This window comes from Hemiscyllium ocellatum, chromosome 10, assembly GCF_020745735.1.
Source record: "Hemiscyllium ocellatum isolate sHemOce1 chromosome 10, sHemOce1.pat.X.cur, whole genome shotgun sequence".
In the NCBI taxonomy this organism is placed as follows: domain Eukaryota; kingdom Metazoa; phylum Chordata; class Chondrichthyes; order Orectolobiformes; family Hemiscylliidae; genus Hemiscyllium; species Hemiscyllium ocellatum.
The window spans coordinates 37,352,794-37,375,435 of record NC_083410.1 but is presented as its reverse complement, the minus strand read 5'-3'; the positions used below and the strand labels follow the sequence as shown (position 1 = coordinate 37,375,435).

The window sequence follows — 22,642 nt, the reverse complement described above, 5'->3', positions numbered from 1 at the left end:
AAATACACAAATATTTATTCAAATTTGAAAGTTTGCAGGTGACTTTTTTAATCCACTGATTCAATAAGCTTTAATAAATTCCAATAAACAATGAAACATTGAATACTTGAACATTAAAAAAATTAATATTTAGAATGATTTACTTTATTCTTAATAGAAAGTTCAGTGCAGCATAACAATATGTTAATATGTAAATAATATGGCAGTGATCTAAAATATTTCAGAAGTTGAAAGCAGTTTGATTATTTTCATGATATTTTCATCATTATGTGAATCGATCTTAATATGAGGTATTTTAAAAAATCTTTACATTGATTGAAGTAGAAAACATCTGATATTTGTCAAAGTTTATTGATTTTTTTTAAAGAAGCCAATTATTTCACCTCGTAAATATCAATTTGCTGTTAGTGGCTAAGCAAGGCATATACTGTTGAAAAATTCAAATTTTGTTAGTTTATCCTTTGTAAAAGCTGAAAATGTGTTGCTGGAAAAGTGCAGCAGGTCAGGCAGCATCCAAGGAACAGGAGAGTCGACGTTTCGGGCATAAGTCCTTCTTCAGGAGCACATTTTCAGCTCTGATCTCCAGCACCTGCAGACCTCACTTTCTCCTATCCTTTGTAAAAACTTGCCCCAATATCTGTGGAATAAAGGACGTTTACTGTCATCTTTTTTCAATCGAAGTACAGAAAATTAGTTAGTTGTCACCATCCCTAAATGTTAACTTATGACCTACCTTAAAAACTTAATTGATTGAATTATATGTTTCAATAGACAGTAGGTGCAGGAGTAGGCCATTTGGCCCTTCGAGCCAGCACCACCATTCATTATGATCGTGGCTGATCATCTACAATCAGTATCCTGTTCCTGCCTTATCCCCATAACCCTTGATTCTACTATCTTTAAGAGCTCTATTCATCTCTTTCTTGAAAGCATCCAGAGACTTGGCCTCCACTGCCTTTTGGGGCAGAGCATTTCATATATCCACCACTCTCTGGGTGAAGAAGTTTCTCCTCAACTCTGTTCTAAATGGCCTACCCCTTATTTTTAAACTGTGATGACTGTTTCAGCTGGATAAATAATGGAATTGAGTGAAACTTGGTGAGATGGTTCAGAAACTGGCTTAGTAATAGGACACAAAGAGCAGTAGTAGAGGGCAGTTTGAGTGACTGGAGGCTGGTGTCCAATGCTGGACCACAGGATCTGTACGTGGACCTTTTATGGTTTGTTATACACACAAATAATATAGATGAAAATATAGGGAATATTACGCAAATTTGCAGACATCATCAAGATTGGTAGAGTGGTTAATAATGAAGAAGATGGTTGTAGGTTACAGGAAGATATAGATGGGTTGATCAGATTGGCAGACTGGTGGCAAATAGTATTTAACCCTGATAAGTGAAGAACTTTGGAAGAAGAAACAAGATGAGGTAGTATTTAATGAATGGTAGGACACTGGGTAGCTGAGAGGAACAGAGATCATGAGGTAATTATTCACAGATCCCTGAAGTCAGCAGAGCACATGAATATGATAGTTAAGAAGGCATGTGAACATTTGTTTTCATCAGTCGTGGCATAAAGTATAAGAGCAAAGAGGTAGTGTTGGAGTTGTATAGAGTGTTGGCTAGGCTATAACTGGAGTACTGTGTGCAGTTCTGATCACCTCACTACGATCCTTCTCCATAGCTAAAATCCACCATACCAGGCAACATCCTGGTAAACCTGTTTTGTACCCTCTTCAAAACATCCATATCCTTCTGGCAGTGTGGTCACCATATCTGTACACAATATTCCAAATGTGGCCTAACTAAAGTTCTATAAAGCTGCAGCATAACTTGCCTATCCTTATACTTAATTGCCCTTCCAATGATGGCAAGCATGCCATTAATCTTCTTTTACAACCTTATCTACCTGTGCTGCCACCTTCGGTGATCTGTGGACCTGCACACCGAGATCACTTTGCATATCAGTACTCCTAAGGGTTCTGCCATTCACTGAATAATTTCCACCTGTACTTGACCTTCGAAAACGCATCATCTCACATTTGTCCAAATTGAACTCCATCTGCTATTTTTCTGCCCCTGCCTCCAACTGATCTATGTCCTGCTGTATCCTTTAACAGTCCTCCTCATTGTCAGCAACACCTTCAATCTTGTATCACCACAAACTTACTAATTCGACTAACTACATTTTCCTGCTGAAAATGTGTTGCTGGTTAAAGCACAGCAGGTTAGGCAGCATCCAAGGAATAGGAAATTCGACGTTTCAGGCATAAGCCCTTCATCAGGAATGACTGATGAAGGGCTTATGCCCGAAATGTCGAATTTCCTATTCCTTGGATGCTGCCTAACCTGCTGTGCTTTAACCAGCAACACATTTTCAGCTGTGATCTCCAGCATCTGCAGACCTTATTTTTTAACTACATTTTCCTCCAAATCATTTATATAGACCACAAACAGCAGAGGACCCAGCATTGATCCCTGTGGAACACCACTAATCACAGCACTCCATTCTGAAAAGTATCCTTTCACTGCTACCGTCAGTCTCTTATGACTAAGCCAGTTTTGTATCCATCTGTTTTGCAGTTCTGTATAAGGTCATCCCTCAGCCTACAACGCTCCAGAGAAAAAAAAGCCCCGGCCTGTTCAGCTTCCCTTTATAATTCAAACTCTTGCCCCGGCAATATCCTTGTCGTTTTTTTCTGCACCATCTCAAGTTTAACATTCTATAGAAGATATCCAGTTTCTTCGGTTGTTGAAGCTGGACTCATCCAAGTAAGTGGACAGTTCCACTTCACTCCTGACTTGTGTGCTTTATTGGTGGGCAGGCATTGGACAAACTGATGGTGAGTTAAACGCTTTAGCATTCCTAGCTCTTGACCTGCTCTTGTGACCACAGTATTTATATGGCTGGTCCAGTTTAGTTTCTGGTCACTGGCAACATCCAAAATGTTGACAATGGGGGATTCAGCAATGGTAATGCCATTGAAAACTAAGGACTGGTTGTTAGATTCTGTGTTGTTATAGATGGTCATTATGTGGCATTTGTGTGGTATGAATGGTATTTCCCACTTGTTAGTCCAAGCCTGGATGTCCAGATTTTGCAATAAATGTATGTTGTAAAGTTGTATATTTAAATTTGCATTCATAACAAAATATGTTACATTCAAAACAGTGTACAGTTCCTCTTATGACACACACTACCTATGGCCCAATAACAAGAAGCTCACCCACCTCTTTGACTGTTTTGAAGCTCTCACAAATGACTGAGCTTCTGGCTGTATCCTATTCTGGCTCAACATTGTTATCAAAGCTGCTAGGCTAACAGTTTGTGAATTTATAAGAGGATAATGATTTTCAAAATAGCTCTTCAATAGCTCATGGGGAGGCAATGGCTTAGTGGTATTATCTCTGAACTGTTAATCCAGAGACCCAGTTAATGTTCTGGCAGATGGTGGAATTTGAATTCATTTTTTTAAAAAATCTGGAATTAAGAGTCTAATGATGACAATGAATCCTTTGTCAATTGTTGGAAAATCCATCTTGCTCACTAATATTCTTCAGGGAACGATACTGTCATCCACATCTGGTCTGGTTTACATGTGACTCCAGACCCACAGCACTGTGGTTGATTCTTAAAGTGACCATAATTCAGTTACGTTTAGTTTAGCGGTGGAAAGGGATAGGTACATATCACAGCTCAAGAGTTATCGATGGGGTAAGGGCAATTATAATGCGATAAGGCAAGAATTAGGATGCATAGAATGGGGTAGCGAAATGCAGACAATGGAAATGTAGGGCTGGTTTAAGGAATAGATGTTGCGTGTCCTTGATCGGTATGTCCCTGTCAGGCAGGGAGGAAGTGATAAGGTAAGGGAACCGTGGTTTACTACAGAAATTGCACCTCTTGTTAAACAGAAGAATGAGGCTTGTGTGTTGATGAGGCAAGATGGTTCAGATGAGGCGATGGAAAGTTACAGATCAGCTAGGAAGGATTCAAAGTGAGAGTTCAGAAGAGCAAAGAGAGGACATGAGCGGCCTTTAGCAAATAGATTAAACGAGAACCCTAAAGCTTTCTATAGGTATGTGAGGAATAAAAGAATGACTAGGGTAGCAATAGGGCCAAAGACAGAAGTGGGAAGTTGAGTGTGGACCCTTAGAGATCGGAGAGGTGCTAAACGAACATTTCTCATCAGTTTTCGCTCAGGAAGAGGAAAGTATTGTAGAGGGGGGCACGCACGGTGGCTCAGTGGTTAGCACTGCTGCCTCACAGCACCAGGGTCCCAGGTTCAATTCCAGCCTTGGGCGACTGTCTGTGTGGAGTTTCAACATTCTCCCCATGTCTGCATGGGTTTCTTCTGGGTGCTCCGGTTTCCTCCCACAGTCCAAAGTTGTGCAGGTCAGGTGAATTGACTGCGCTAAAGGTACATCAGACAGGGGGAAGTGGGATTGGGTTGGTTACTCTTTGGAGGGTCGGTGTGGGCTTGTTGGGCTAAAGGGCCAGTTTCCACACTGTAGGGAATCTAATCTAATCTAATCTAAGAGGAGAAGAATGAGGTATAAGATATTAGACTGGAAAGGATTGAGGTTAGTTCCGAACAGGTGTTATCCTTTCTAGAAGGAGTGAAAGTAGACAAGTCCCCTGGGCCTGATGGGATTTATCTGAGGATTCTCTGGGAAGCTAGGGAGGAGATAGCAGAGCCTTTGACTTTGATATTTGAGTGGTCATTTTTTACAGGTTTAGTCCCAGAGAACTGGAGGATTGCAAATGTTGTGCATTGCTCAAGAAGGGCAGTAGAGATGACCCAGGTAATTATAGATCAGTGAGCCTTACTTCTGTTGTAGGAAAGGCATTGGAAAGGATTATAAGAGATAAGATTTATAATCATCTAGCAAGCAACAATTTGATTTCAGATAGTCAACATGGTTTCGTCAAGGGCAGGTCGTGTCTCACAAACCTCATTGAGTTTTTTGAGAAGGTGACCAAGCATGTAGGTGAGGGTAGGGCAGTTGACGTGGAATACTTGGCCTTCAGTTAAGCCTTTGATAAGGTTCCATATGGTAGGCTGTTGGAGAAAATGCAGAGGCATGGAATTGATGGTGATTTAGTAGTTTGGATTAGAAACTGGTTTTCTGAAAGAAGGCAGCGTGTAGTGGTTGATGGAAAATATTCAGCCTGGAGTCCGTTTACTAGTGGTGTGCCACAAGGATCTGTTTTGGGACCGCTACTGTTTGTCATTTTCATAAATGACTCAGACGCAGGCATAGGTGGATGGATGACACTAAAGTCGGTGGAGTAGTGGACAGTTTGGAAGAATGTTACAGGTTGTAGCGGGACTTAGATAAACTGCAGAATTGGGCTGAGACGTGGCAAATGGAGTTCAATGCAGCTAAAGGTGAGGTGATGCACTTTGGGAAGAATAACAGGATGGCAGAGTACTGGGTCAATGGAAAGATTCTTGGTAGTGTGGATGTGCAGAGGGATCTTGGAGTCCATGTTCATAGATCCTTGAAAGTTGCCACCCAGGTGGATAGTGCTGTTAAGAAGGCATACGGTGTGTTAGGTTTCATTCGTAGAGGGATTGAGTTCCGAAGCCGCAATAACATGCTGCAACTATACAAAATGCTGGTGCGGCCACACTTGGAATATTGTGTACAGTTCTGCTTGCCATATTTCGGGAAGGATGTGGAAGCATTGGAAAAGGTGCAGAGGAGATTTACCAGGATGTTGCCTGGTCTGGAGGGAATGTCTTATGAGGAAAGGCTGAGAGACTTGGGTCTGTTCTCATTGGAAAAAAGAAGGCTAAGAGGGGACTTGATAGAGACATACAAGATAATCAGAGATTAGGTAGGGTAGATAATGAAAATCTTTTTCGGAGGATGATGACGTCAGCTTGTATGAGGGGACATAACTATAAATTGAAGGGTGATAGATTTATATCAGACACCAGAGGCAGGTTCTTTACGCAGAGAGTGGTAAGGGCGTGGAATGCCCTACCTGCTAATGTAGTCAACTCAGCCACATTAGGGAGATTTAAACAATCCTTGGTTAAGCACATAGATGATGATGAGATAGTGTAGGGGGACGAGCTGAGAATAGTTCACAGGTTGGCACAACATCGAGGGCCGAAGGGCCTGGTCTGCGCTGTGTTGTTCTATGTTCTAAAACCGAAAAGGGAAAATGTTGAAGGAACTCTGATATCTGGCAGTATCTGAGGAGAGAGAAATAAAGTTAATGTTTGATATGCTTTCTCTCTCTATCTCATTTAATGCCTGGATTATTGTCCTGGGTTTATTAATTGGAAATTGGTTCCTGTGCTTTTGTCTAATGTCTGTCAAATTATGTTAGTTTCCCATGAAGCAACTATCATTGGGAAGTGCATTTGAATGGAGGACTTACCTCGATACTTCAGGTGTCTGCTTTGACAGTAATTCACAAGCATTCACTTATTGTCGTAATACCAGCTCAACGGTACTTCAAATATGCTTGAAGATTCATCCCGAACAGCCTCATAACATTTCAAATGAGGATCAGTATTGACCAAGTCATACTGTACGTTTCCAGCATGGTGCAGTATGAGTTTTTAAGGTTATCTTTTAAATTGCAGGCATAATACCTACTATACCACCAGTGAGGTGAAAAATAACCTCATTAAAGAGGGCAGAACTAACTAGAATAATTTAATTGAAAGCTTTGCCTCAGTGGCAGCCTCTTGTTTTTATATCAGAAGGACTTTTTTCACATAAGCTTGGCTCAAATTTCAAAGCAGTACTGAAGGAATTCTGGATTATGTGAAGTGTCATTTTTGGGTGAGACACTCAGTGAGGTTCTAAACTGGGTGAATGCAAAAGATGCCATGGGACTACTTAAATAATCATGGGAGAGTCATCCTAGCACCATGGCTAGCATTTATCATACAAGTCCACAAGTAATAGATTGTCAGATAACTCATGTACTATTTATTGGATCTTGCATGCATATTGACTCCTGAACTACATATTACGCTTCATCTCAAGGACGTGAGAGGTGCTATATAAATGCAGTTAATTCATTTTTCTCAAGAGTAAGGCTTAGGAGATGGAGAATTTGCTGCAAACAGGTTTCTACCCCGAACAGAAGCTTCTGAGGTTTTATTTTTGCTTAAGAATTTATATGTGCTTAATATTACTACTTAGTTTAATATAACTTTAGTAATGAAGGAATAAAAGTAATGGGGGCTAAAATGAGAGTTCAAATTAAATCATAAATAATCTAACAAATTTTGGAAGAATTAGAACCAGCATGGATGAAAAATAATTGGTGATAATGCAAATTTAATTTTTCCATATTCTTCCTTTTGTCACTGGATAAATTTGCACTGCTATCATTATTCAATGCCAAGTGAAGTATATACCTTAATAAGTGAAGTGGACTTATTCAGCCAGTGAACAGGACTGACACTTCTTTAACCGAGAATGCTTGATGGTATTGTGATGATACTGTGGCTTAAAGAGGTATATATTGTCTGAGGCAGAGGTGTGAAGCAGTCAGCTGAAAGTCAATAAAGTAAACAGCTTGTGAGACCTTGGAGTTTTTTTAAATTTGGAACAATAGAAGCTGCCTGAATGGGTGGTGTCAAGCTCCCACAGAAACAGGATTTTTAGTTCCGGCTTTCTGTAGTTGCTGGGCGTGGAAGCTCTTGTTTCTCTCTCTGTTACAGCTAAAAGCTGGGGTTTTCCTCCTGCTGCTAGAATTGCATTTGAGACAAATTATTTACTGAATTATCCTTTGCCAAGGGTGTATTTATAGGATGTTACTATAATGGAACAGTTAATTAGTAATTATGCATGTCATTTTGTTAAACGTTTTGATAGAGTCGCAGTTAAGCCGATTATTTTCTCTTTCTTGTCTGTAATTTAACTGTATTGTAAAATTCAAATGTAATTTGTGTAGAGTCAAGTAGTTTGACCAATCGTGTTGCATCTGATATGCAACACCTTACACTTAGCCTCCACCTTTTTTCTTACTTTAAAGGTATTATTTTAATATATTTTATGGGGATTTGGTCTGCTGCATTACTGTAGGAGTGTGTGGAATGCTGTAGAACCAGTAGAAAGATAGATCTGGACTTCATTTTTTAAAAGAAACATTAGACTGTTTTAATTTAGTGTAAAATGTACCATGATCTGAATCTGACTTCTGTTGAAGGAAGTTTTTCATGTTGTTTTCACATGAAGGCTACCTTTTGATACTCTGTTCTCAAACTAAAGTAGCCCCACATGCCTGTGCTTAGTCCATATTCCTCCAAACCCGTCCTATTCATGGACTTATTTGAATGTATTTTAAATGTTTTAACAGTATCTGCATCCATCACTTTCTCTGACAGTTCATTCCTCAAACGAACCATTCTCTGTGTTTTAAAAGAAGTCCTTTTTAAATCTTTTTCTTATCTCCTTAAAAATATGTCCCCTAAGTTTTGAGTTTCCCCACCCTATGGAAAAGACCTTTGTCATTTACCTTAAATGTGCCTCTCAAGATTTTGTAAACCTCAATAAAGTCACCTTTCAACATTCTATGCTCCAGTGAAAAAAGTTACAGCCTTTTCAGTCTGCTTTTATGCCTAAAACCCACCATTCCTGGCAGCTTCTTGTAAATCTTTTCCGAACCCTCTCCAGTTTAATAACATCCTTCCTACAACAGGTTGACCAGAACTGCAAACAGTATTCCAGATGAGGCATCACCAACATCCTGTACAACCTCAACATGACATCCCAACTCTTATAGTCAAAGGTCTGAGCAATGAAGGCAAGCGTGCTAAATGTTGTCTTAACAACTCTGTCTACCTGTGATGCAAATTCAAAAATTATGGACCTGAACCCCTCAGTCTCTGTGTTCTTCAACAGAGCCCTACAATTAATTATCAATGTTCTGTCCTTGTTTTTAATTACCAAATTGCAATACCTCACATTTATTCAAATTAAACTCTCATCTGCCACTCCTCAGCCTAGAAATCCCTTATGATCTATAAAACCTGTTTCAGATTATCCCTCAATGTTTATATTTTTCATGCAGAAAAGAAGTCTAGCTGGTCAAGTCTGCCTGCATAATAAAAACAATTCATTTGTAAGAGTGTGCGGATGAATAATGGACTTTTTGATCCTTGTTCTCCACTTACAATTTAAAACTATAGTTTTATTTCTAAATTTCAAAATAGTTTCTTTTATTAGCTTATAATTGGTTTAATTTCAAATTCCTAGTTAGGTGTGACATTTTGCACAACTCCTTGAGTTATTTCCTAAGTCCGTTTCAGAAGAGGAGTGATTTCCTTACCCTTATACCTTGCAAGGTTTTTTTTGTCAGTGATCTCTCTCCCTTAACTGGTTTACATGTACTTAAAACAGCTACAAATCTATTCTGTTGATTATTGTTGTCATTTATGGTTCCTCTTAGCCATTCCAATCCACTTTAGGTCTTCCTTCTGTACTTCCCATATCTTCTAATCTCTAAATTTATGAATTTCATCTTTTTCAAAAACTGTTTCCATTATTTCAATTGTTAACATTTCAATGAGACCCAATTGTTAAACACAGCAAAGAATTTTAAATGCTCAAATTAATACCTACTCTGATATATATCTATAAACTCTATATAATTAATTTCAAATCTAGAATTTTACTTAGTTTAACACTTTCCTTTTCTTCGTTATTTAGCAACTACACAGATCCTCCTTTCGTAGGTTGGTTAGCTCAGTTGGCTGGACGCCTGATTTGTGATGTAGAGTGATTCTCATGGCACAAGTTCAGTTCCCATGCTGGCTGAACTTGCCATGAAGGTTTGTCCTTGTCATCCTCTCCCCTTACTTTAGGTGTGGTGACCTCAGGTTAAAGTAGCACCAGTCAACTATCAAATGAGAGAGCAGCCCTGTGGTCCTTTGGGTGTATCGTGGCCTCATCAACCTACGGTTGTATGAAAGTATAAATGCTACCAGAGATGGTGAGCATCTGTGACTTGGCTTGAAAGCAAGTAGCGAAGCTTGAGTTGGAATGATTATGACATTAAGGCCTGAATGACTTAACAGGATCTAAAAACCAGTCTAATTCAACTGCAAAAGCTGAAGATAGAAAATACTTTAGATGGATCAATTTTCTGCCTTGATTTTGGACAATGTTTTGTTTACTTCTTCCACAAGAATCTTATTGTAATTTTGTGCTAACAAAATATTCTTAGTAATTTAAATATAAACTCGGCCACATGTATCTGCTTCATTTCTTTGCCAAATGCACAACATATAACTTTAGTTATGATAAAGTTGATAATTAATAACCGTATCAGACTAAAGTTAATATATACCCGTGTTTATTTATTTATTGTTATTTTATGAACCAGTGATGTAGGCAGTGGTTATTTAATATGGCAGATAGGGTGCCGGCCAAGCAGATTTCTTTGTTCTGGATGGTGCAAGGTTTCTTGAGTGTTGTTGGAGTGTCAATCATCTTGGTAAATGGAGAATAGTCAATCAAACTCCAAATTTGTACCCTTTGGATAGTGGTTGGACTTGATCAAAAATTTAACTGGGCCAGTGCTCAGGATATTGATGCTAGATGTAGGTGGTGATGGTAGATTGAACATCTAACTAAGATAGTTAGATTCTCACTTGTGGGAGATGGGAATTGCTTGTAAACTGTGTAATTATCCTTGAAGTACTACATATTACTATTCATTACATAATGCTCCCTGAGTGAAGTAGCATGCGGTAATTGTATTATTTTTATCCTTGCTAGGTGAATCAGATGCCAGAGATCAATCGAAGATGGAGGTTAAGGTTTGGGATCCTGACAACCCTTTGAATGATCGACAGATAGATCAGTTCCTGGTAGTTGCACGGTGAGTTCAGGAATAAAGACAGCATACTTATATTCTTAACTGCAATTACATAAATAAAGTATTTCAGTCGCATAACGGGTAAGTGGAAGTATCAATGGGAATTTGGTTTAAAAATAGATACACTTAAGTGTTATGTGTTGGAAGAAAGATTGTTGAACCTATTTGTGTGTTATGATCCTAGTAGATACTAAGAAACTTTTAGAAAAAAAAATGAACTTCCAACAAATAGCTGAAAGGATCACATGGCAAAGTTTTAAGTTTTAATTTTTTTTGTGTAACACACAAGCTAATAATTACATTGCATGCTATTTCAGTAGGTAGCTTTCACAAAAAATTTCCTATTTAAAATTTGGCCCAACCATCTTCAGCTGCTTCATTGATGACATTCCCCCCAACATAAAGTCATAAGTGGGATGTTTGCTGATCATTGCACAATGTGAATCACCACTTGTGATTCTTCAGATAGTGACACAGTCCATGTCCAAATGCAGTAAGACCTGGACAATATCCTGGCTTGGGCTGAAAAGTGGTAAATAACTTTTGCACCACACAATCCTAGGTAATTATCAATCCCAGCATGAAGGTACCTAACCATTGTCCCTTTGCATTCAGTGGCATTACAGAATCCCCCACTAATAACATTTGTGTGTTATCATTGACCAGAAAATGCAATGCACTAGCCATATAAATACAGTGGCGATAAGAACAGGTCAGAGGTTAGGAATTTTGCAGCAAGTGACTCTCTTTTTGACTCATCAAAATCTGTCCATCGTCTACAAGGCGTACTTCAGGAGTATGATGGAATACTTCCCACTTGGCTGGATTAGTGCAGCTTCAACAACACTCGAGGTTTGCCACCATCTAGGACAAATCAGCCTGATTGATTGAAACCAAATCACAAAGATATACTCCTTCCAACAACTTTGCTCAATAGCAACAGTGTGTACAATCTACAAGATGCACTTCAGAAATTTACCAAGGCAGTTTAGACAGCATCTTCCAAACCCATGACCACTTCCAGCTAGAGATACAAGAGCAGCAGCAGAGAACACCACCATCTGCAAGTTCCTTTCCAAGCCATTCACCATCCTGACTTGACAAAATATTTCTGTTCCTTCAGTGTCACTTGGTCAAATTCCTGGAACTTCCTGTTTATGTCATTGTGGGTCTACCTAGAACAAATGGACTACAATCGTTCAAAAAGGCAGCCAACCATCCATTAGTATTTCCCATTGCTAATCCATCTGCATATCCCTGGATACCATGGGCAATTTAACATGGTCAGTGTACCTGACCTTCGCACCTTTGGATTGTGGGAGGAAACCAAAGCACCTGGAGTAAAGACACGCAGACATGGGAAGAATGTGTATACTCCATACAGACAGTCGCCCGATTATCTGTACAATTTATCTCAAAAACTTCCTATGGTAGGGAGTTTCAATTTGTCACTACTTTCGCAGTCACTGCTTCTGATTACCCTATATGATTTTGTGCTGATGATTTTTGAGTGATTTGTAATCAGCTAGCTATCTATTTTGCTACTTGTCCCCTGACTCTGAATGCTCTAACTTTATTTTTTAGGTTTATCCAAGGACCATCTATTATCTGCTGCTTTCTAAATTCTCTCAAACAATTATTTTACACTACCATTTTTACATACAGTTCAAAATTTGTCCAGCCCAGTATTTTGGGGATCATATGCATGCCACAACTGAGAGGCCCCCGAGGTCAGCCTGAAACTGGGTCTTTGTCCTCTGGAGTATTTTATGCATGAACTGTTGCCATCTATACTATTTAGAGAGGGATCTCCAGTATAACAAATGTCAAGTGTTAGTTGCTGTCTTGCTAGTATTGACCCAAACGTAAGCCTGCAAAAGAGGTTTGGAATATAAAATGGTGAGATGGGGGAAAGTAGCAGTCATAAAATATCTGTGGTGAGAGCAACACAGGAGGTTGTCTTAACTTTTGTGAAAAATAATACACTATCCTTCATACACAGTTTTCATAAGATCCAAGAGTGACAGACAAATGTTTGGAGTTAGGTATTTCGTTTTTAGTTCTGTTGCATTTTATTTCCGAAAGATATGAGTGTATTTGCTTGCTTGGGTTTTTACTTATTCTGAACCCTTCGCGAAGGGCTCACAGTTTGAGGTCTAACTTGTTCTAGTTTTTCAATGACAGTAATAACCAGATTATACAACACATATAAAAATAATCTTCTACATCATTTGTAGTAACAAGAAGAATGCTTGGACGCATCATAAATGGTCATGTTAAATGTTTTCCTTAAAAAAACAGTTTGACTCTGCAGTAATTTATGTACTTTCATCCAGTTTTATTGTCTTGATTACAATGCTATCCAGATGGCATAGTACTTATATTTATTAAAATTTTCCATTCTGCATAGTTCCTGCCAACCTTTACTCATTATAAATTTCTATGGCCTCATTTATAATTGATGCTTATGCAAGTTATATATGTGAACACATAGTTGTTATGGAAATACAGTAAGAAGTTCGGAATGCATAACTGTCAAATAGGAACTGAGATTACTTTTTTTGGATCAAACAAGGGCTTGCTTTTAAATTATTGAAATGTGCCAAGGGTTCAAAATCAATACACTTCTCGTACTAACTGGAGTTGAATTTTTTAGAAAGAAATATGCTTTTGCAACAGATGTCAGAAGCCTGAAAAGAATTTGTAGAGAAACATTCTTTTCCTGCAGCCATCGTGATATAAATGGGACATTCACTGCTAACACACAGTGTGAAGGCTTCAGTGGTAGCAGGAGTGCAAACCTGAGCAAATACAAGCCAAAGATTTCACTATGGAATGAGATTCATAACATAAAGATGTGAGGATAGTGTGAGATATTGCTATAAGTATCTTCACCAACTCACTCACCAGCTCGCTATACTCAATCAATACCCCATTTCCATTCATTCATTTCATAACCTTTTACTAAACTTTTGTTTACTATAATGTGTTTTCATTCATTCATTCATAATTTGGAGGAGCCGGTGTTGGACTGGAGTGGGCAAAGTTAAAAATCAAAGTTTAGATCAGAGTGGTGCTGGAAAAACACAGCCAGTCAGGCAGCATCCGAGGAGCAGGAAAATCGAAGTTTCGGGTAAAAGCCCTTCATCCTGATTGTTCCTGTTCCTCGGATACTGCCTGACCTGCTGTGCTTTTCCAGCACCACTCTGGTTTCCAGCATCTGCAGTCCTCACTTTTGCCAAGTTAAAAATCACACACACTAGGGTTATAGTCCATCAGGTTTATTTGGAAGTACTAGCTTTTGAAGCAGCAGAGCTCTGAAAGCTAGTTGGACTATAAGCTGGTGTTGTGTGATTCATTCACAAAATTGTATTCTGTAGTACATTTCGCTGTTGCAAGATAAGCTAAATTAAAACTTTACTTCTAAACCCATTACTGCTTCTTCACACTTTGAAGCATTATCAGACCTATTTACATCAAAGTATCAAAGACGACTAACCTATTCAAAAACAACTCCTACCACCACCGTGTCTCCCGAAACTATGGAAAGATTGTACTATTAATCAGCCCTTACAATTGTCTCTCAGGACCTGACTAGATTACAGAATATCAGTTTACCCAACTAGTATGTACTCATTAAATACATTAAACAGGGCCGCTATACCCTTTACTGTCAAAACAATGCTTCCGTGAAACCATGTTAATGAATGAAACTCACACAGGCAAATAACAAACAAATCTCATGACCCAGCTGTGGTAATCAATTTCATATCCTTTATTCTTTTATTAAGTAGGTGTATAATTTCTAACTTATTTAGAGCATATAGGCCTAGTACTTTTGCTAATATTTACGAACTTAAAAGATAAAAGAACTAACACTCATAATGATGTAAGCAGACCGTCAGACACTTAGTCTTATCAGGAGTAGCAGCCAGCACTTAGCAAATGTTCAAACAACCTACTGCTTACAAATCTTTGTACACAATAGATAAAACAATGTAACACCATTTTAATATATGTAAGAATGGTATTTACAGAAGTTACTGTAAGAACTGTGTTTTGGGGTTCCATCGCAGCCTCGAACTGTGCGACCACAGTTGCTATTTTCGCCACTGACCAATTTTGGTCATTATTTGAATACAATCCCACAGTAGTTATATTGTTGGCAGTTATAATAATGTAGCAGTTGGGGAATCTCATCAGGAGAATGAATCTGAGGAATGCCTGGGCATGATCAACCTTGTTTTTGATGCGATTTGAAATCCGTTGCCTAAAGAAGGTAATGAGGTTTTCAAAATTACATATGACATAGAAGCTTCATAAAGAAAAGATAGTAATACTAATCAGGTTGGGGGAATTATACTACTTTAAAGAAGTTTCAATCCAGCATTGAATATTTTACTTGCACACATTCAGTTGCACTGTGTTGAATAATGGATGCAAGTCTGCATTCTGTGGAGTGGATTGGTTAAAATGTTATCTAGATTCCAAATAATAAGGACTGACCTTTATGTTTTAAAATTACAACATATTGAAATTATGAAAAAGTGTGGTGATTAACTTAGCTGGAGTAAACCACTTCATCACCATGGACTTAATGTCAAATGAAATACCATTATTGTCAAGTGGTCCATCATTTCAAAAATACACAGATGAAATTGGCATGGAAATAACAAGACTGATCTTTTGGGAAACCAGTAGATTTATGGTTTACACAATCTGGGCATAATTGTTTTCCATTAACAAGATCTAAATTCTGTAATCAAAATATTAAAGAAGTGTTATTATTGGCTTCAGAGATAGGGGTTTAAAGGGAAGAAGGACAAAAAACTACATTGCCCATCCATCTTCTCACAGGTTAATGATCCTACAAAATGAGGCAGGAGTAAGAGATGATGAATACACTAACCTTATTGGAAAGATCAGTGATAAATGCAATACATGTCAAAACAAAATACAGGAGATTATCATCACAATCCATTGTGAGTCTCACATTAACAAGAGACTGTAATAAACTTGAGGCAAGGGACTTGAATGTATGTGGGAAAAGAAACTTTCATCTTTCACTTTGTAAACATGGCATTGGATTCAGTCAGCCTGTAATAATATATAGTAAACAGAAAAGAGTAAGAGTGAATAAGATAGTGGAGCAATGGATAGGGACCAGACTAAGAGCACTAGTTAAATTTCCAGCAGACAGTGGGAGGGTTTTCTGAATGAAAAATTTATGGAGATATGGTGGGAAATAATAATAAATGTTGTCCATTTGCCTAGGAAGCTAAGCAAAAATGTAATTAAAAATATCAGTGCTGACACACTGGCACCAGGAGGAGCAGTAAATATTGATGTTTAGCTGTCAGACATACTGAAGGAAACCTCATTCAAAAACAATCAAATATATTTGTCCATAGAATGTAAAGTGGATGATTGTTCTCTTTGGGACAATTTTTATTTGACAAAGGGTGTCACAGATAAAGGTTTGAGAATTAATCTTACTAGTATGAAATAAAATTGGGAAAAAAAGTTCTGAAACATGATATTGGATGGCACAAATGATGGATTCTCAGACTGTTTTACAAAGGGAAATATTTGTCCTAAATACTTATCGGATATCTTCAAACTGGGAGGGGACCTGTCAATTGGGAGGCATGGACAGGATGGATAAGAAGCAATTGTTTCCATTCCTTGAAGTGTCCATAATGAGGAGGCATAGTTTTAAGGTGAAAGGTTTGGAAGGGATTTGGGGAAAATCTTTTTCATCTCGATGGTGGTGGGAATCTAGAATGCACTGCCTGGGAAGGCAGGAGAGTAGGATAATCCGACAACCTTTAAAAAATATGTGACTGAGCACTCAAAGTGTCATAGCGTTCAAACATAAAAAGGCAGTGGGCCCAGTGCTGGAAAGTAGGATTAGTGTAGATAGGTCAGCACAGACTTGAACTGACTCTTCTGTGCAATGTGATTCTATGGACATTTTGTGTTAAAATGAAATATTTTTGTTAAATAAGTCCAGATAATACATTATTCCATTAAATGTTTACAATTATTTTCTACATGTGAAAATTAAATTTAAAAGAACAGGAATTTTGGGAACCAGTCCAGTCACATTACTACTGTCTCCCTAAAGATTATAAGAATGAAGTAAAGAAAGGACAGATATTATCTCCAGTGTTTGAACAAGAAGGCAGTCTAGATGGTGGAAGGATGGAGCTGAATGTGTAGAGAGAGCTTTTGTGAGGGGAGGTGAAGATGGGGTGAATTGTGATATTGTCGTGGAAAGAAGTTACATATATTTTGTTGAATGTGGAGGCTGCTGGGATGGGGTGTGCGGACATAAGGCCCTATAGCTTGTGACTGGGAAAGAGAGTTAAGTGCAGGAGTCCCTCAAGTGGGATACATATGATTGAGGGCCCTGTCAACGACAAACTGAGTTTTGTTTTATGTTGCTTAATATTGTTTCACCTTGGGGAAAATGTAGATTTGTAGGCTTTAAGGTTAAAGGTTAAATTATGCTTTAAGTTCACTAGAAGTAAGAGGCAGACTTCAGCTTTGTCTGCAGTGAATCTTATGCAGATTCTTGTCCATAGATTTGTGTAAATAGGAGATACTGTTAATGAAACAACGTAACAATGGCTTGGAAAGAGACTGCGAGGGACAAACATCAATAAGGAGTAAGCCACATTCAGGACAAGATTGATTGTTTATGCCCTTGCTGGGTTAAGGAGATCTTAACATGTTAACCTATAACTCAAGGACATCTGCTTTATTTGTTGAGTATAAAAAGAGATTCAAATAAGGCAATGCTAATAATGTAAAATATTCAACTTCTTTCTGTACTTTAGAGTTTTACTTCGGTTAATAACTGAAGTGAATGTCTACTTGTGTTGCTCAAATAAAATGCTCATAAAAACCTGTGCTTAGTGTCCAGTGGTTGATTACTAAAAAAAAATCAAGATAGCAACTTAACACTGAACTATATTTACAGTATTTAACTGCCCAGAAATTTTGAGGACCAGGATCTCTCAGATAGGAGGTGAAGATTATGAGTTACTGGACAGTCATGATCCCCACACCCTAATATGCTTCGAAGACCCAGATAATCTGCAGCAGGACCATAAAATCTTGCAGAGGTACGACTACTAGTGACTTCACAAGATTTTTTAAATGCAGTGGTAAGAACTACAAGCCAACAACAGCACCTCTCCCAAGCTAGTGTGTCCAGAATCAAGGTGCTAATCATACAAAACCAGCTCTGCTGGGTAGGACATGTTCTTATGCCTAATATTAGTTTCCTGAAACAACTGCTGTTCTTGAGACTCAGTTGTGTCAGAAGACTCAATGGAAATGAGTTTGGATTGACTTGAAAACATCCCTGGAAAAAGCTGAATATGCTAGCCAACTTGTGGGAGTCCTTGGGCTGTGACCGACTAAAAATGGAGACAATTAATTCAGGAAAGAAGCAAACACATTGAGATACTTCAACAGGAACATGTAGAGGTGAAATCAAGGCACAGAAAAGAGTGTGCATATCTCCAAACAAATAATTTACCCCACTCTGCAGGCACCACTTGCCCCACTTGTAGCAAAGTGAGCAGATTTTGCTTTGACTTAACAGGCATCTCAAAATCTGTTAAATTGGAGTTAAAGCAAGTCATCCTTCATTCTGAAGGACTGTCTGAGAAGATCCTGGACTTAGTTTACGCTAAGTTTCCTGGGCCTAGCTGGACCCTGGAAGGAGGTCCTAGGTGACCTCATTGTGCATTGGAGAAGAAAAGTCAGATGGAGCATTAGCTCTGGAATTGCTGTCAGGTGATATGTAGTGGGAAATGCATGTGGTATTGGTCTGTTTTAGTGGATACATATGTTTGTGTATGAGTATTGACTGAAGAATGATAGTACTTTCTTATGCTTTTCAGAGTTTCACTTCAGTTAATAACTGGAGTAAATATTTGCTTGTGTCACTTGAATAAAATGATCAAAAATGTGCCTAAAATTGGATAAGAAGGTATGAAAAGGAAATTGGATAAAGATGTTTAAGGAAATTACTTATAGTGCTATGGAAAGGACTACAAAGTGCAAGTAATGTAATAATTCTACCACAGAGTCAGTACAGGCCATCCTACAATGGTGACAGGAGCAATTCTTCTTTAACATATGCTGTGATAAGAAAGAATTTAAAACAAAAATTATGAAGCATTTTCATGTAGTCCTTCTGCTAAAAACAAAATGCTGACTTGTTAGGGATTGAATAAGGCACTAACGTTGAAAGACAAATGTCAATCTACATTGAGTTTGGAACAAAAATGAACTAATATTTTTATTATAAAGATTGACTCTTAAGTTATACAACAGTGAGGCTGGCATTATACATGTTGAGAGTTTAGTTATGGTAAATGCATTACAATTCACACGATTATCTTTTTCAAAAGAGAGAGAGGGAAACAGACACTTGAAAACAAACATAAATTAAAGCAACACAGCTGCTACAGAAATTGTTGTGGAGGAGTAACTAACTGAAATTTTAAAAGGGAGTTTGGCACAAATGTTAACTTGATGCTTGGACTATTAACGTTATAAAAAATATTTATTTTACTTGTTAGTTTTTACCAACTTGGACATTATACTGGTTTAATTATGTATTGCTGCATCTGTAAGTACTGTGAGAAAGGTTTGTCCCCACCCCAGGCTTTTCCGAATAGTTTTTATATTTCTTTCAGATTTATAGAAATATCTTTTTTAGTAAACTCTGATTCTGTTCCCGTGCCAATTGTAAGTGAATAATACTTGTCAATCAAATCATTTTTTGTTTAATTTTTCCTCATATTTCTTTGCAAAATGAAAAGGTTGCCATTTATTTCTGAAACATATTCTTTGAAACCCTAGTTTGTAGTGTGGATGCACCAAGTGCTGAAGGTGGCAAGAGCAACGTTAATGTGTACTTGATTTGTGGCAAAAAATATCTTCTCAAAATGGTACGAGCATCCAACAGGACAGTTGGTAATTAGAAGTAATTGATTTTAGACATGTAGCAAAAGATCCAGAGAGTAGGTGCTAACTTTTATACACCATGAGCTGTTTTGATCTGGGATGTACTTTCTCAAAGACCAATGAAGGGCATGTAGTAGTAACTTTTGAAAGAGAATTGTGGAAGATTTTGGATGCCCTTTAATTGTAAGACCTGAGTCAATTAAATTATAGACTGAGAATGAGCGAGCCAAATTTTAATGGTTCTGATTAGTTAAAAAAATCCATGCAGATATGTTTTCACATGTTTTACATAATTTAGGTTTATCTTGACATCCACCGGTCCAAGATTATGGCCAAGTTGGGCTCCTGTTCCAGAGGTCATACGCTCCAAGTGCTTTTCGTTGTCTTTTTTGTTCCACCTTCCCCCTCCCTTTTTTTTCACTTACTTACTTTATGCTGAGCTTGGACAGCATCGACATCAGCGAGAGCCCAACACGCAGACTTCGAGCAGACCAAGGGCACAGACCTCAAGTGGTGTCGTGCAGGGCCAGGGTGCAGGTCTTGGGCAGGTCTGCGTGGAGCTCGAGCGGGCCCAGTGTGGGGAAGACTGAACCCTTACTTTTCTGGAGCAAGCACTGTACTGGGAATTAGTGGCTGCAACATAAGCAGAGGTGACGCCAACAAGTAGACATGTGGCAAAAAATGGCGCCTGAGGATTGGTGACTTTATTATCAGTTGGGTCTGTTGCTGGCAGTGGTAGAAGGGCATCATGGCAGCATCAATGAGTGGGCCCAGCTTCGAGAGATGCGAGTCTGCTGTTGGCTGGTCCAGCACAGGCAGCAGCAAGGCAGTGGTGGTGGAATATCGGCCCAGCAGCAAAGATAGCACCTGAGAATTGGCGACTTTGATGTTGGTTTGGTCCAGTGTTGACAGTGATGGAGGAATGGTGACGCAGGGTGACAGTGATGAGCTGGCTCAGGACTGATGGACTCTCTTCGAGCTTTATCTTTGTATATTTTCCTTTTTCCTAAACTATACAAAATGGTACCACTTTGTGGTGACAAATGAAAAGATTTTTGCTGTAATTTGTTTTATCTTACTATAAACTACACGTGACAACACAAAAAAAAATACTGAGCAAAAGTTATGATTCACTTTGGAATGCTAGTTCACTGGGGAGAGATCTCTTCTCTTATTGACTGATGTTTACATGTTTTCTTTAAAAGTAATGGTCATTTTAGTATCATCATTTCATGTCTCCTGATTCATTCTTTGAGGTGCACATCACATAAGACCTTCACTTTTGTAACAGCTATCTCTTTTAGTTTATCATCTTCATAGATCTTTACAAAGATGAGGCAGCAGCAATGAGGCCATAAATATGTCTGCCTGCTATATATATATATTGTAACACTTCCCACTGATTAACTGTAAACCTGGATGTCCCAACTGATGCATCTAAAATGGTTAAAACAACTGCAAGACGACAAGAGTCTATATATACACACACCTATACCCATAGGCCTGTTACAGTCTTTATGTAGCAAAACTAAATCAGACACCAGCGTTGAATGGAAATTCTTTTATCTCAAAGCATTGCCATGTGCTAGCTTAAGTTTGTGCTAACCAGATTCATAAAAACAGGCAAAATCCTTAAACTTCCTTTTTACCATGACCATGTGGCTTTCTTCTTGCAGAAATTGTTTGGCTACTAATCCCAATTAAACAAAATATAATTTAGTTTGAAACCTGCTTGACAAGTCAGAATTATTAATCATTGAAAAATAACTCAGTTCTACAATTGGATAATTATTTAAATAAAAGAATTCAGGTCTATGATAAAGAAGTGTGCAGGAGATTAATTGAACAGAGCTTTCAAAGAGCTAGAAGAGAGATGACAGAATGACTGGCTTCTTTCTGCTGTGGAATGTTTTATATTGCCCAATCAGTTGTAGAAATTTCACTTTTGTAATTATTTGACAGCTTAGAGGTTTTTTTAATGTCTGTGAGAAGATTTGTAGCTCGGGTGCTCGTTGTTGTGATTCTGTTCACTGAGCAGGGAATTTGTGTTGCAGACGTTTCGTCCCTTGTCTAGGTGACATCCTCAGTGCTTGGGAGCCTGCTGTGAAGCACTTCTGTGTTGTTTCCTCCGGCATTTATAGTGGTTTGTCTCTGCCACTTCCGGTTGTCAGTTCCAGCTCTAGTGGCCAGTATATTGGGTCCAGGTCGATATGTTTGTTGATAGAATCTGTGGATGAATGCCATGCCACTAGTAATTCCATGGCTGTTCTCTGTTTGGCTTGCCCTATAATAGTAGTTTTGTCCCAGTCAAACTCATGTTGCTTGTCATCTGAGTGTGTGGCTACTAAGGATGGCTGGTCCTGTCGTTTCGTGGCTAGTTGGTGTTCGCGGATGCGGGTTGTTAGCTGTCTTCCTGTTTATCCTGTGTAGTGTTTTGTGCAGTCCTTGCATGGGATTTTGTACACTATGTTGGTTTTGCTCATATTGGGTCCTTTGTCCTGGTGAATTGTTGTCTGAGAGTGGCTGTTGGTTTGGACCCAATATACTGGCCACTGCAGTGGACAGCTGGAACTGACAACCAGAAGCGGCAGAGACAAACCACTATAAATGCTGGAGGAAACAACACAGAAGCGCTTCACAGGAGGCTCCCAAGCACTGAGAATGTCACCTAGACAGGGGACAAAACGTCTGCAACACAAATTCTCAGCTCAGCGAACAGAACCACAACAAGTTTTTTAATGTCAAAGATTATGCCCTTCATTTACATTTTAAAAAATTAGTTTAGCTATTTGGA

The 22,642-nt window shown here is 38.5% G+C and overlaps 1 protein-coding gene across 2 annotated transcripts in view; it reads left to right on the top strand.

Moving 5' to 3' along the window:
- mta3 (metastasis associated 1 family, member 3) overlaps nucleotides 1–22,642 on the top strand; it is a 154,776-nt gene that overhangs the window by 92,695 nt on the left and 39,439 nt on the right. For both annotated transcript variants that reach the window (XM_060831404.1, XM_060831405.1), the window contains one exon: nucleotides 10,761–10,863. In XM_060831404.1, the coding sequence (XP_060687387.1) occupies nucleotides 10,761–10,863 (103 nt within the window). The remainder of the gene's footprint in view (nucleotides 1–10,760; nucleotides 10,864–22,642) is intronic.